The 15,855-nt window shown below is 36.6% G+C and overlaps 1 protein-coding gene across 4 annotated transcripts; it reads left to right on the forward strand.

Annotated features, from left to right (window-relative positions):
• The first annotated feature begins 246 nt into the window (after window positions 1–246).
• Window positions 247–5,821, forward strand: LOC104232538 (KH domain-containing protein At4g18375). 4 transcript variants are annotated; one of them, XM_009785764.2, is made up of 9 exons: window positions 307–377; window positions 482–534; window positions 1,273–1,854; window positions 2,025–2,522; window positions 3,013–3,252; window positions 3,349–3,615; window positions 4,712–4,767; window positions 4,860–4,956; window positions 5,375–5,821. In XM_009785764.2, exons 3-9 carry the CDS (start codon window positions 1,279–1,281, stop codon window positions 5,504–5,506), a joined length of 1,866 nt encoding a protein of 621 aa, XP_009784066.1. In that variant the 5' UTR covers window positions 307–377; window positions 482–534; window positions 1,273–1,278; the 3' UTR covers window positions 5,507–5,821. The 4 variants fall into 4 exon arrangements, with proteins under 4 accessions (XP_009784065.1, XP_009784066.1, XP_070021481.1 ...); XM_009785763.2 differs by lacking the exon at window positions 482–534 and having other exon boundaries at window positions 247–377; XM_070165380.1 differs by lacking the exon at window positions 307–377 and having other exon boundaries at window positions 395–534; window positions 5,358–5,821.
• Window positions 5,822–15,855: the final 10,034 nt, after the last annotated feature.

A 15,855-nucleotide genomic window follows, 5' to 3' on the forward strand; every position in this document is an offset into this window, starting at 1 on the left:
ACTATTGTCAACCTACAACTCTAATTCTCGACCTCCACAACTTCCTATCATGTGTTATGTACTCGGTAAGATGAAGCAATGACTTAATTATAATTAAATAATTTGTATTCTAACTTTAATTTACAACACTATAATTAAGCTTATCAATTTAGTATAAATATCAATTGCATAATTTTTTTGTAATACATAATAGTATCACGAGTTTGAATTCCAACTCATAAAATATCCTCTTTAGTACATTCTCTTTATATTATCCGAGTCCTATCCAATTCAAAGAAGAAGCCCGAACACCGAACCAACCAAACCGGTCCACAAACTAAAAAACCCTAATCTGTGAGATATCAGGTCTCACAGTAACCTCGTTACTCATCTTACAGGTACGCAGCTTTTGCCCCCCCCCCCCAACCCCCCAATCCCATTCTCGCTTATCTCTGACATATACCTAAAATTCTATATACACTTGAATCATATCAACATTTAGGGTTTTTGCTACAAGTCAATTGTGTAACTCTTTTCTTCCTTAACCAAATTTAGGTACATATTCTTTATGACCCTCATACTCTAATTTTTTCTACTTTCTTTTTAATTTGTAGATTATGGTGCTTTTCTCTTTTGGATCTTTTTAGTAGCTAGGGTTTTGTATGTGTTATGTTGCTTTGCCCCTTAATTTATTTAATTCTTCAAGATTAGTTCCAATTTATTTATTTATTTTTGATTGGACCGATTTTTATCTAATTCGATGTGTTTTTTCCCCTGTTACAAAGGATTCATATAGCTGACTTGACTTAAAAGTATTGAGGCATAGTTGATGAGCAATTTATTTTTGTAATTTTTTAATATTTGTTATCATGTGCTTAATCACTAAGGAGGAAGATGGAAGAGAGAAAAATTGTGAAAATTTGATTTTGTTATTAAGGGTTTTTTCACTATTGATCTATTTCCTCTTCAAGATGTGTGGAAGTGCCTACACATGGAAGTGTGGCCGAGTAGTCAATGAAGTGGGAGCAGAACCTCAAATCTTAGAAGGGGCAAAAAATAGTAGGTGATTTCTTCCTACCTGCCTAAACCTTGGTGGTAGCCCGGTATCTGTGCTGGCGGGGACTAGCAGATACCTGGCGGAATAGTCAGGTCTGAAAATCATATTTTTTTTTTTGGAATGTGTAATACTTAAGCAGTTTGTGTTTGTTGCGTTTTTTCTGTTTATCAAGACTGTGTATAACTGGTTAATTATGTTTATTAACTTTGTGGTGGATTTTGGGCCAATTCTTGTAGTAAATTATGGGTGAGACTGGAAAACGATCGCGTAGGGATGACGGGGATAGCAAGAACCAGAAGAGGAGGACAGAGAGAGATGAGAAAGGCGATGATGAACTAGTAGTGTACAGAATTCTATGCCCAGATAATGTGATTGGTAGTGTTATTGGAAAGAATGGGAAAGTTATAAATTCGATTAGAGCCGAGACCAAGGCGAAGGTCAAGGTGGTGGACCCATTTCCAGGTGCTAAGGATAGAGTTATAATCATTTATTGCTATGTAAAAGAAAAGGAAGATGTTGAGGTTGACGAGGAGTTCAATGAGAAAAAACCTCTTTGCTCTGCTCAGGATGCTCTTCTTAGGGTTTATGCGGCAATTGCAAATGCTTTGGCAGCTGTTGGAGATTCTGATAAGAAGCGTAAGGAAAAAGAGGAGTGTCAGCTTCTTGTTCCATCAAGCCAGTCTGCAAATATCATTGGTAAATCTGGTACCACCATAAAGAAGTTGAGAAGCAAGATGAGGGCTAATATTAAAGTTATTGCTAAAGATGCTAGCGATCCAACACATTCCTGTGCTCTCGAGTTTGATAACTTCGTTCTGGTTAGTTGTTTTTATTGTTTGGTGATAGTTAAATAGTGTTAGTGCATTAGGCAAAGCTTATAGATTTACATTTGCTCCTATCAAGAAAATGTTCCTTTTTTTTTGAAATTTCGGTGTTTAAGTGTTGTAGTTTATAACATGAATTGACAGCTTTTTTTACTTTGTCTCAGATAACTGGTGACTCAGAATCAGTAAAGAGATCGCTCTTTGCTGTTTCTGCAATCATGTACAAGTTCACACCTAAGGAAGATATTCCTCTTAATACTAATGTTCCTGAAGTTCGTCCAAGCATTATTATCCCTTCAGATGTTCCCATATATCCAGCAGCTGGGATTTATCAAAATGTGGATCCTATTATCCCATCTAGATCTGTTCCATCTGTTTTAGGCACCACACACATACCAGAGCTTCCAGGTTATGTAGATGCAGGAAGCGCATGGCCGGTTTATTCTTCTGCTCTTCCCATGGTTTCTGGTTATGGTGGTGGTGCCGCTCAAACTGAGGAATTGACTATTAGAGTGTTGTGTCCAACTAACAATATTGGTCGTGTTATTGGAAAAGGAGGAGCTTCTATTAAAAGTGTAAGGCAAGCAAGTGGTGCTCGAATTGAGGTTGGTGATGCCAAAGCCGATCGTGATCAGTGCATCATCACAGTCATTTCCACTGAGGTATTGCTTTTTTCTCCAGACTTCTTTTGTGCTTGTGTTGGTGACATTTTGACCTTTTAGTAGTCTGCCTTCTTTTTTTTAGGAACAATGCATTGCTTACCTCTCCTGCTAATATGGGGTATTATCTTTGCATGTGCTTTTCTTCTCCTAGATCATTGTGAAACAAACTTTCACAGAGTAACCATTGCTGATAGGATTTCATTTTTTTTTGTGTTTATCCTTACTAGAAGGAAACAAAATGCTAGGCACATTTCCTCCCTTCTAAACTTTGAGGTCTTTCATGGTAGGCCAGTAACAGCTCTTCCAATTGGTAAATGTGTTGATTGCTGAGGAGGTGGATAGTATTGATTTGTCGTTTTTGATATAGTAACTGTATTTAGTTGGTTGTTTATGTAGCTTTTGCAATTAGCTTTATATCAAAATAGTTTGTTTCATCTCGGGCGTCTTGTATTCCATGTATTAACCTTATTCAGCATTTGGTTTTCTGTAGTCAGTGGATGATCTTAAATCCATGGCAGTTGAGGCTGTCTTGCTGCTGCAAGGGAAAATAAATGATGAAGATGAGGATAGTGTAACTTTTCGTCTACTTGTTCCATCAAAGATCATTGGATGTATCATTGGGAAAGGTGGTTCAATCGTTAATGAAATCCGGAAGAGAACTAGAGCTGATGTACGTATCTCGAAAGGCCAGAAGCCCAAGTGTGCAGATTCAAACGATGAACTTGTTGAGGTCTGTCTTTCATATTAGTTGTAATCAATTGAGTTGTATTTTAATTGCTTATCTGTAAATTTCCTCGAGTCACTGACCATCATTATAAAAATGTAGGTGGCTGGGGAAATTAGTAGTGTGAGGGATGCCCTTATCCAGATTGTACTGAGGCTCAGAGATGATGTTCTGAAAGGCCGAGAAGGTAATTTTAATCCATCTGCCGATGCTGATTCTTTACGCGCTGGTGGTACTGGTCATTCACTGGCTCCAGTTTTGCCCAATGTTCCTCCGACCGCTTCTTTGAGCTATGAACACAGGGGTGAGACTGGAAATGGCCTTGGAATGCGTTCTTCGGGCAGCCTCTATGGTCATGAGTCATTCTCGGTATACTTCTGCATTACTTGCCTTCCACAAAGTTTGATTTCATGCTATGGTGCATCTGGGCATTTCAAACTCCATTCTTAATCAAGTTGTGGCCTTATAAAGTGCATCTTCAGTTGATATTTTCTCTCTTCATTTTTTGTTAATTTTCTGAAATAGCTGCTACAAGTTGATTCAGAAATGAAGCATTTGGAACTGGTGAATGTCTGAGTGGTACTTGATGAAATTATGTAGACTAAAGTTATCTTGCTTTGGCAAAGGAGAGAAACCATTTGATATGTTAATATCATTAAAGTTGTGTCGTAAAGAGTCATTTAAATGGTAAGCATTGAGGTTGCAATGGTCATTTTAGTAGAAGAATTGGCTTGATAGATAATTGAGAATTCTGTTGCCCCCACACCACCCCCAAGAAAAAAAAAGAGAAATAGCTTGAGAGTTCTTATGGTTCATATGGAAAGAGTAAGGAAGTTAAGCAGGGTAATTAGGCTTTCAGTTTGAAGCTGATTTTTGAGGATACTGCTAGTTTTGTGTGAGGACATATTAACATCAACAGTTGAGCTGGTCCGCTGGATGGGAAGATCTACAACTGGTTTGCTTCACGGCCCATGTTTGAGAATTGACTGTCGGTGAATTCTTGCCGACAAGGGAAAAAGTTTTCTAAAACAAACAAAAAGAAGAATAAACTCCTTCCCAAAGGAAAGTAAGACGTGAAAGAAATACAAAAAAGTAGAAGGTTCATTGTCATTCATGAGTTCATCATGCAGTGAATGGGGTGTAGTGAACTCATTTTTATTGGAATAGCTAGGGATGGCAAGCTGTGCGGGTGCGAGGCGGGTTTTCTCTTAACCCGCAAAATTTCAACCCGCCTCGCATAGCAAATGCACCTGCGTTCACCCGCTCCGCATCTGCACCTGCGTCCACCGCCCCGCCCTGCACCGCTTAACTTTTTTCCCTTTATTTTGTTAGTTTATTTATTTTTTATGATATCTACATGTGGTTCCATGGATTCTGCTTCTTGCTGAATACTGTTCAGCATCATTTATTCTCTTAACTTTCGTTATTCCTGAATGCTTATTTACACTGCTTTTTCTGTTGGAAGAGGGGGGATGATGGCTATGGAGCGTACTCTTCATATTCCTCAAAGATATATGGCGGGTTAGTACTTTATGATGATCAATTAATTTATCTTTCTTTTTTTCTGAAGCATTATGTCATTTTATTCTGAGCTATATCATGTCTTTGAGCAGACCGCCTCCACCCACAGCTCTAGAGATGGTTATCCCTGGACATGCAGCTGGTAAAGTTATTGGTAAAGGTGGCTCAAACATAGATAATATTCGCAAGGTCAGTAATTTTTTGCGCCCTGTTTGAAACTTGATTTTATGACCGTCACTTATTTTCTTTGACTGTCAAGTTTACATGGTTGTTGAAATGGTCTGGCCTTTGAATTGTGAAAACTAACTTCATATACCTCATCCTGCATCTCTACTACTCTTGATATGTCAATTACATTATTGTAGTCAAGGCTGTTTATTATTGTCACGGACACTTTCCTGTAACAACCTTTTTGGTATGTGCAGCCTCCTCAACCCGAAGAAGAAAAATAACAAATGAACTTTTTCGTTTTTTTTTGTGTTGCATGAATGCCTTCATATGTGGGTTTTATGTACTAGTTGTTTTATCTTGAATCGCATTCAAAGTTCTGTATCTTACTATTCTGCTATGGTTGACTTGCTTTCTTAAAGTCACGGGTCCTCTGCAGATATCCGGAGCAGCTGTGGACATAATTGATTCCAAATCCTCTCGAGGTGATCAAATTGCTATAATATCTGGTACACAGGAACAGAAGCGTGCTGCAGAAAACTTGATTCAGGCATTTATAATGGCCACTTGAGCAATAAGGACACACCTCTTTTTGGAGGTGTGACCTTGACTAAATGTCGAGGTTCCTTCTTCAGAAGTTCCTCTCTAGGATATGGTAGGTTCTCGTGCTGGAGAGAGTGTGTCATTGCGTAGGTTTGATACATTTCTTCTCTGTAGGAACGCTTGCAAAGATTGTTCATAAAGTTGGACCGCTTGTTCTGTTTTCTGCCTATTTAGGTTCAGCCATGTTGCCTGACAGGCTCTTTTCAATCTGCTCTGGGTTAGAACTTCATAGGGCATTGTCTTTCCTTTGATGGTCTTTCGTCAGTTCTTATCTTTTGGTGAATATGGCTTCCAAATTTCTCCTACTCTCCCATGCTCTTTTAACTTTATACGGAACTTTAGCTATTATCAGTTGTCAAGCTCACATTGCATGGAATTTCAGTATCTTGTTGCTGATTCCTCTTTGCTCAGCTTCTTCAGTAAGATCCTGTCTTGCTGATACGATGACATGTGGTTTATATGCTCTTCCTACGAGTTCAGTTGAATCCTCTGCTGTGTGCATGAGCACTATTAGGCATTTCCTAATTACCAGGGAGCATTTCTGAATTTACGATTCTTTCTCAAGACCTTCTAAAGAAAGAAATCTCTTGTGCTTAACTTGGGCTTGAAGTTATTGCTGCTGCTTATAATCATAGATCTACAGTTTCCATTGCCAGTTGCTTCCATGATTTCTAATTGAATATATGTTTTAATCTAATCTGATGCGATCCCCTTCATCTCTTCGCTATCTTGCATCTGTTTTCAGAATCTTTCAGGTCATCTATTCTCTTTACTGAAAAAGAATTAGGGAAGACATCTATCTTACACTAACAGCCTAGATCTTCAATTAGGAAGACTAGACCAGACATTAAATTTAGGAGCCAAAGGAATTACAAACAAAAAAGTTGTGATGTGTATATATATATATGTATGCCACCTATTTTGTTCTTTTATTTAATTGTTACCAAAATTATCTTGGTACTAGCAAAGGAAATTTCTTAGAAATTTTACTTTCTTCCTTTTCTTTCTAAAAACAGGTGAACTTCTTAGAGATTGATTCCCAAGTTTTTGGTCTTTTTCCTGTCTAAAGCTTTCATCCAAAGGTCTATTTAGTCTCAGTGGGGAAAGTAGAGACACTTCTGCACACCTTTTTTTCTTTTGTGCTTTGTTCATCTCATTTTTTGGGGATAAGGTTTGTTCATTTCATCTTTCTTGGTGAAAGCTCGTTGAGCACTCAGTAACACGTCTCAGCGTAAGACATGATTTTCTTAGCAACTTGCTTGCATCAATATTTTCAATCTATCAATCAATATGCATCAATTCTAAACTAGTAAGTGTCAACTATACGAATCCTCTGCATCTTTTCCGTTCTATTCAGGCTATTTCATTCTCTTGCTAGTAAAATTGTGTTCCAAAGCATTTTAGAGGTTATCTGAATCTTCACACTTATCATTCAATGTCTAGTCTCTAATGATACTAAAAAGACTCTTAGCAAACATCGGACCTGCCGTAAGGTGCGACAATAACTAAGAATTAACTCCAGTTAACTGAAATCTCTTGAATTCATTGCGCCATTATGTTTTCTCTTACCTAAGTTCTTATATATTTCGGGAGATTCCTGTTCTTTTGAGATTACTCTTAGGTCTACCTTTCTCCTTTTTAGCACCTTTAATCACCATAATGTTATACTTACTAACCAGTACATTGGAGGTTTATGTGGGACATGGCTAAACTATCTCATGCGTCTTGTTATTTCGATCTCTATGTGTGCTTCTTGCACACTTTGCATGATGTGATTATTTCTAATATTGTCCAATCATTTATGACTACACATCAATCTTAACGTCCATTTCTATGACACTCATCTTGTATATAGGCAAGAACTTAGATGCCACCTTCACTCCCATATAACATTACCGGTTTTACAATTTTCATATAGAACTTGTGAGTCACTGTGTAGCATTGCTCTATCTCAGCCATCCTATTTTAGTTTAATATTTGACATCTTCATCTATCATCTCATTTACATTGTAAACTAAGCCTAGATATTCGACGTATTTGCATTTAGGCATCAATCATCCAATTCACTTCTCCCTCATTCTTCTATGAGTGTTGAGCTTACCGTGCATATAGTTTGTCTTACAACAACAACAAACCTAGTAAAATCGCACAAGTGGGGTCTGGGGAGGGTAAAGTGTACGCAAACCTTACCCTTACCTTATTACGGTAGAGAGGTTGTTTTCGAAAGACCCTCGGCTCAAGAGAAGTGAAAATGAAACAATAAACAGACAGTAGCAACAAGGTAATTAGACATGGGCGCAAATGGAGATACGTACAATAACAAAGATCTAAGAATATAACACTACAATAATAGAGTCAATCTTGCTGGAAATAATGACACCATGGGGCTAAGAATAGGAAAATACAAGACTATTATTAATACTACTGCGAAGACTAGACGAAACTCTAGATTGCCTGTTAACCCACAACCCTAATCCTCGACCTCAACACCCTCTTATCGAGTGTCATGTCCTCGGTAAGCTGAAGTAGCGCCATGTTCTGCCTAATCACCTCACCGGTACTTCTTAGGCCTCCCTCTACCCCTCCTCTGACCCGCCATGGTCAACCTCTCACGCCTCCTAAACGGAGCATCATGATCTCTCCTCTTCACATCTCCGAACCATCTTAGCCTCGATTCCCGCAACTTATCTTCTACAGGAGCCACGCCCACCTTGTCGATAATATACTCGTACCTAATCTTATCTTTCTTAGTATGCCCACACATCCGTCTCAACATCCTTATTTCCGCTACTTTCAACTTCTGGACATGAGTTTTTTTGACTTGCCAACACTCGGCTCCATATAACATGGCCTGTCTAACTACCGCTTTATAGAGCTTGTCCTTAAGTCTAGGTGGCACATTCATGTCACACAAAACACCAGAAGCGAGCCTCCGTTTCATCCATCCCGCTCCAATACGATATGCGACATCCTCGTCGATCTCCCCGTTACCCTGTATCACAGACCCATGATATTTGAAACTATCTCTCCTGGGGATGACTTGTGTATCCAGCTTCACGTCCACTTCTGCTTCATGGACCCCAACACTAAACTTATGCTCCAACGCATATAGTTTGTCTTATCCTAAATTCTCTACTCTCTGGAGTGCTTTTCTATAGTTTCAGCTTTTGGTTGATTCCTTCCAAGTCCGGTGAACTAATGTAGTAACGTTCAAGTATCATGTACAATGGAACATTATCTAGTATACTATTGCCAATTAGTTTACTGTTCCATCACTAGGGGAAGCAAAAACCAATTTCAAGGTGATTTTTAATTGAAACCTACTTTCTCTCGTGTTTCTCGTAGTTCTGACCAGCTGACCGTTCCTGGTACATAACTGAATTTATCTTTTCAAGTAGCCAGTACAATATTTCTGTTGATATTCTATTCTATGTTTCTCTTGGTCACTAAAGATCACCTGGAGATTATTTTTCTGCTCCTTATAAGTTTCTATCAATCTTTAAGTAGAAAAATATAAACTCTGTTGTAGATCAACCAAGCACAATTTCAAACCGGTTCTCCATCACTCTCTAATGTCCCTAGGTCTACTATATTACCATTTTCTAATGGTTCATAGAGGACTCATAAGTGTAATACCACTAGTTCATACAATTTTTAATATCTCCTTTGTTACTATATGTCAAACAATGTACCCTCTCCACTCATTTAACATGCTTCTTGCTCCTTGATGCGACATTGAATGGCTGGGTTGGCCAAACTACTTTTACGATTTCCAAGGCTCTGCTTGAATATACCGTCTAGACTGCATATTTTTTCTAACCTCATATTCTTCATGGCATCCTTTACTTCGACAGATATAATTCTACAAATGCAGCTAAGGTTTCTCACTGTCATGAATGTATGAAGATTTGTAATATTTTTCTCTTGATTGTCAAAACTTAGAAAACATTTGTCACCATACATCTTTTCATTTCTTGTTATCTTTCATAGGTAGCCCCAATGAAATCGAATTCTAAAGTTAGTTTTTGCTTTGTGTTGCTGTGTCTCTGTTCTTTCTGCCAAATCAGTGACCCATTGGTGTTGTGTTCAGTTATCTTCTAGACTCTTCGGCTTCCTTGTTGTCCTTCTCATCCCCTTCCTGTTCTCTTAAGCTAGTTTGTTTTTGGACATAATTAGTGCTTCTGTTTGTGTAAAGGATTATCCTTGTGTTTGAACTCTTTCTTCTTGATAGATTGAGTACTAGGAATCAATTTCTTGTTTCTGTTATGATGCTTGTCAGTATTCAGTTCAACTCCTTTTTTTTTGAGTCATCAGTCCTTGGAGTGAAGGTCTCTAGGTTCACACTAAGGATGACAATATGAGTAGTAGACAAGATCTCTGGCTTTCAACACTTTGTAACAGTCTAGGACATTGCTTTCTCATTTCAGCACTAGGAATCAATTTCTTGTTTCTGTTATGATGCTTGTCAGGATTCAGTTCAACTCCTTTTTTTTTGAGTCATCAGTCCTTGGAGTGAAGGTCTCTAGGTTCACACCAAGGATGACACTATGAGTAGTAGATAAGGGCTCTGGCTTTCAGCACTTTGTACCAGTCTAGGACATTGCTTTCTCATTTCAGTACTAGGAATCAATTTCTGTTTTCACTATGAAGCTTGTTGTGCTCGGTTCTCCAAATTTCGTATTATCCTGTTTGGACCTCAGGTCTCTAGGTTAGCAATTAGAAGACGTCTGAGTAGTAGAGAAGAGCTCTGGCTTCCAACTCTAGTTTTCGGTCAGGTGATAGAGATGATATCGAACTTCTAGTGAGATGATATTGCTAGGGATATAAATCTCCATTTGTATGAAGTTTGTCCTGACCTCGTGTAGTTTTTATCTCATTCTAGCAGAGGTCTGCCCCAGGTGTCCGGGCGAATTTAGTTCTTGAAGTATGTAATTTTAGGTAACTTTGTGGATTGAGACACCTTTTCATAAGCCATTTTGTGATAAGATTAGTGATTGTAATTTGTACATATCTGGTTTGAGACACTTACCAAGCAAACACTGGTCTTTGTCTCAAGATTTGACAAGTAGGTTATGACTTGGGAGTGGTCTCTTTTCTTGCATTTACTACTTTTTATGCACATTTATCTATTTATTTATTTGTGGTAAGCAAGGCTTGGTATTATGTATTTATTCAATTCAACTTTTTGATACAAAATGGTATGAGTATGGCATGTCTTCGACTATTTTCCGTAAAATCTGATTTATTTTGTTTATGTCGTTGATGCGCTAGAGGTTGGCTCTTGCAAATTGTGTTTTAAATCTAAGAGCTGCTTGATGAAAATGTCATTTATCTCTATGATTCTTTTGGCTGTTTGGACCATCTCTTCAGTGTGTTTTGCACTTCAAATGCAAAGCTCTTTGGACTATGCGTCCTATCGTTTGTTCAGTCATATATTTGTTGTACAATGCTCCTCTATATTTTCTAGTTGAAAAATTAATATATTTGGTTTTGTATGACTGAATGTTTGACAAGGGAAACTTTGGACAACATCCTCCTTTGTTATACCTCTAAAAATCAGCTGCCGTCTTGCTCTTTTTGTTTTCCTTCTTTTTTTCTACGGTGAAAGTAATGAAAAGCAAAATAGTTGAAGATATTAGATAAAATGATAGCATATTCATTTTGCTGTCAAATTTACTTTTGAGCTGAAATGTTCCATTAAGTAATTATATGTTTGCTAGTTTGAAGAATCATACGAATGTAAAAGCTAGTGTACGCATTGAGGGTGCAAGATTTGTAAGTATCCATTTTGCATTGTGGTATCTGCTAAAGTATGAAGTGGGGTTTGGCTAAAATATTTCTTACTTAAGGTTATGCCTGTTCCTGCATATTTATGCAGATGACTGGATACGTTTACATTTTGGGAAAGATGAGCGTTATTAATCAATAAGATTAAGGTGAAGCCGTATTTTTCCCCATTAACACCGTCGATAAGGCTTGAATTTGTAATATAATGGAGCATGGTTCGATATTGTGTGGGTGAATTAATTTCTCGAGATTGGTTTGTTTCAGTTCAACGGAGTTTTATCTTGTAGTCCATTACAAATGCTATTGCAGTTAAATAACACGGGAGAACCTTACAGCGAAAATAGCATGGGCTAGTTAGTTTTCTGTCTAGTAATTGAAAATAGCCAACGTTTGTAAAGTTATTAAAAAATAGCTATTTTATGCGGAGATAAAATCTGAACAAAAATAACATAAAATCTGGGCAAAAATATCGTAGCTGAAGCACAAAAAGTTCCAGCACAATATGCTGAATTATGGAGTTCTTGCGTATAAACTTCCAGCTAGGGGTGTATAAACTGAACCGGAAAACTGCATCAAACCAAACCGATTAAAAAATCCGACTAGGTTTGGTTTGATTTGGTTTGGTAGTGAGTAAAAAATTCGAACAAAACCGACATATAAATATATAATTTTTATATATACTTTTAAGACTTTATATAGAATTTTTTTTACAAAATTTTTAGAAATATTTAGGATTCTCTTATGGAATATAATATTTAATAAAATATGAAGTGCTCCATTTTTATTAGCCTTAAATAATGGGTTATATGATCACTTTCTTATCAAGTATTACTGAAATGCGTTAATTTGTTTGTTCTTCCATGTTCATATGTCAAGATTTATTAAATTCTTATATCTTTTTCGAATTTGAAGTGATATTTCGATAATCTAAAATTAAATAGAACTTATCATTAATTAGATATCATATTGATTTTTATATTTAATTTTTAAATAAGTTTAACCTTGTATGTATACATCAACGAAAAATTATTGTCAGACGACTAAAAAAATAACTATCATGTGTTATTAACAAAATTCTACCATAAAAATATTTTAATAGATCATATGTTTGTCATTTTTTTCAATTTTTACTAAACATATATTTACTTATAAAAAGTTTAACAAAGTAAGATTGAAATAATATTCACGTAACAAAAAAATTTGAAAAACTCGACAAAACTGAACCAATCCAACCCGATATAGTTGGTTTGGTTTTAATAAATACCTAACCAACTCGGTCCATGTACACCCCTATTTCCAGTATATTATATTGGAACTTTCGTTCAAATTTTATCTTTACTTGAAAAAATGACTAAATTTTGTTTACTTTTGAAATTGTCGGTGATTTTCAATTAACAATTGTAAATTAAGCTATTTCTGATTTTTTCAGTTGCATGAAGGTTCGGGAATATTTTTAGGTCCAAATTTTGTTCCATTCAGTGATGTAGGTATTTATTAAGAAATATATTTGATAGTTAAGAGCGAAATACTTATAAAGAACAAGGAAGTTTAAACTAAGATGTTTTTAAACTGTCCAAGACAAACCTCAGACCCGTACAATTAAAACTTCAGGCCCGATTAGACCTGTCAAATGGGTCGAGTCTACGATCCAACCCACGTAACCTATTAAAATATTTGATGATAGGCTATAATTGCATATTTTAGTCGCTTATTACACTCTAATTTACTGCACTTTAGTTGAGTTTGAGCTTTAATTGCTAATGTTTTGCACTTAATTGTGTATTTTATGCCTTCTAGGAGTGATTTCGAGCTATATAGATATTATGGAATGAATTCAAGTGATTTGGAGTTTTGAAGTCTAAGTAAAAGCTCAAGGAATTAAGCCGGGATCGTGTTCTGGGATCAACAGATGATAGTTAAGAACGAAACAAAGAATCGAGCGGGCATACGACGTATTATCTAGTAAAATGCACATAACTGTTCGTTCAGAACTCCGTTGGGCTCCACAATATATCGTTGGAAAGTTATTTGAAAGGGCTACAACTTTCGTGTTTTGAATTTTCACGAATTCCCATTACCGCGGTGCGTAGAGCAGCGCGTGATGCGCCGCGCCTGTGGAAATTTCCTGTAGCCTGTCAAAATTAGCAATCTGAACTTTCCCACTGCCACCCCGCATGATGCCTTGTCCCATGCGGCGCGGTAGTGCAAATTTTACAAAGTGAAGAGATTGTGTGGGTGACTTTCTATGCTATTTTACCTATGTTAGTTTAATTGAATAATATTTTTTTTAGAAAAAAAAAGATTGGACTGTTCCCGACGATGGATCTATAAGACAATTTTCTTGAGAGATTTAAGTCTAAAAAAAAAAGATTTCTTTGTAGGTAGTGTAGTAATTCCCTCTTGATTTTTCTTTGTGCCGCGATTCTTTTCCAAGAGTTTTGTTTGAACCGGGTGTAGTAAGTTTTTTTAGGAGTAGGAGCCATGGTGATATGAATTGAACTGAAGCAATATCTCTTGACTTTGTTATGCCTTGAGAATAATGAGTATTTTGGTTGTGATGCTTAGACTTAGTTTTTGACTCTAGTATAAGTACCTTAAATCGTATGATCTTAAATTTGCTTAACTGCTTTGACTAGAGTGTCTTGATGAGTCCAATCTTGAGTGAGTTATGTGCCATGTGTGTGTGAGGTTTGTTGTATTCTGTGCATTGCATTTGATGTCTAGAACTTGCCCCGTGTGTTTGCAAAGCGAAATAGTAGTTTTGTTTAGTCTTGGAGTGATATAGGCATTTCTTTGCTGAGCCAGATATATAATTTACCCGCCTAATTGTTATGTAACGTAGTTAACCCCTTTGAGCATGTAATCCTGTTTCTTTGGCAACCACATTACAAGCCTTACCCCTTTGTTTGAATTAATCATCTATTCGAACCTTTTCACCTCTCATGAGCACTTGAATTGTTATGAACTTTGTAAAAGTTAAAGTATGAGATGATTGGTTTGGCTTTTGAGTGGAACTAATGAGATAAGGAGAAATGTGCACTATTTTGAAAAAGTAAGAGCCACTTGAATTGGAAAAGAAAAAGAAAAGAAAGAAAAAAATAGTTGTATTTTTGCGAAAAATATTCCTTAATAAGTGGTGGTTCTTGATGTAATTGTGCTTAAAGAAGTATGGGGTAATATACATTGATGTGAAGGTGGAGTTTTGGTTTGACATAAGTGGGGTTCTAATTGTTAAAATGTATGTATTAAAGTGTTTAGGATAGTCACTCTTATATCTAAATGTATCATACCCGTCCCTCAGCCTACATTACAACCAAATAAAGTACTACTTGATCCTAGACTGAATGAGCTCGATTAGTAGAGTAGTACACTACGTGCAAGCCTATGGTGCATCTTTTGTGGCATATGAAAGTTATTTCTGAGAGTGAGTGGATTCTTTCTATCTTGAGTTCCTAAATTGTTCTTAACTTTTATGGTGTGTGAAACTACTCTTTTTTATTGTGTGAGGGCACTTGATTCATGAAGGAAAGACAATATTGTGGACCTCTATGTTAGAGTAAGTAAGTAAGTTGTGAATAATACATGGTACTTGTGAGTCAAATCTTGAGGTGAAGATATTACACTATTGTGCTATGATGACCAAAAATGTCATCTTTAAATTAAATAATCATCTCAATGTTTTAAGACCTTGAAAGCGCTATCAACAATTCCTGGACTTGCGTGCACAGTCCGTATAATTTTTCGGAAGGGTTTTATGTGAAAAATGCATTAAATTGTAAATTAGAGCTTTAAAACTAAACTGAGTTGACTTCGGTCAATATTTTGAGCAAACAGACCCGGATCTGAGTTTTGACCATTCTGGTAGTTCTGTATCATGATTTGGACTTGTTCATATGCCCGAAATCGAATTCGGAGGCCCCTAACTCAAATTATCGCCATTTAACGGAATCTAGAAATCTAAGGCTAAAGATTTCTTAAGTTTGATCGGAGATTTGACTTTTGAGCAAACGATCCCGGATTGGAATTTTGATGATTCCAATAGCTTTGTATGGTGATTTCGGACATAGGCGCATGTTCGGATTTGGATTTGGAAGTCTGTAGGATAATTTGGCGCATTTTGGCAAAAGTTGAAAAATAGAAGATTTTTGGAAAGTTTGACCTAGAGTTGACTTTTTGATATCGGAGTCGGAATCTAGTTATGAAATTTTTTATAGCTTCGTTATATCATTTATGACTTGTGTGCAAAATTTGAAGTCAATCGGACTTGATTTGATAGGTTTTTGCATCGAATATAGAAGTTGGACATTCCTAGTTTCATTAGGCTTGAATTGGGTTGTGATTCACGATTTTAGCGTTATTTGATGTGATTTGAGGTTTTGACTAAGTTCGTATGATATTTTAGGACTGGTTGATGTTTTTTGTTGAGGTCCCGAAGGCCTCAGGTGGATTTCGAAAGGTTAACGGATAGATTTAGACTTGAAGAAAAGCTGTTGCATTTTTTTCACAGCAGCATGAACAATAGCCTTGAAT

The sequence above is a fragment of the Nicotiana sylvestris genome, chromosome 12, assembly GCF_000393655.2.
Source record: "Nicotiana sylvestris chromosome 12, ASM39365v2, whole genome shotgun sequence".
NCBI classification, from domain to species: Eukaryota; Viridiplantae; Streptophyta; class Magnoliopsida; order Solanales; family Solanaceae; genus Nicotiana; species Nicotiana sylvestris.

Coding starts and splice junctions, on each gene's coding strand:
- LOC104232538 (XM_009785763.2), top strand. CDS start 1,279: ATGGGTGAGACTGGAAAACGATCGCGTAGGGATGACGGGGATAGCAAG. Junction 2,523..3,012: donor TCACAGTCATTTCCACTGAG/GTATTGCTTTTT, acceptor GGTTTTCTGTAG/TCAGTGGATGATCTTAAATC. Junction 3,253..3,348: donor CAAACGATGAACTTGTTGAG/GTCTGTCTTTCA, acceptor ATAAAAATGTAG/GTGGCTGGGGAAATTAGTAG.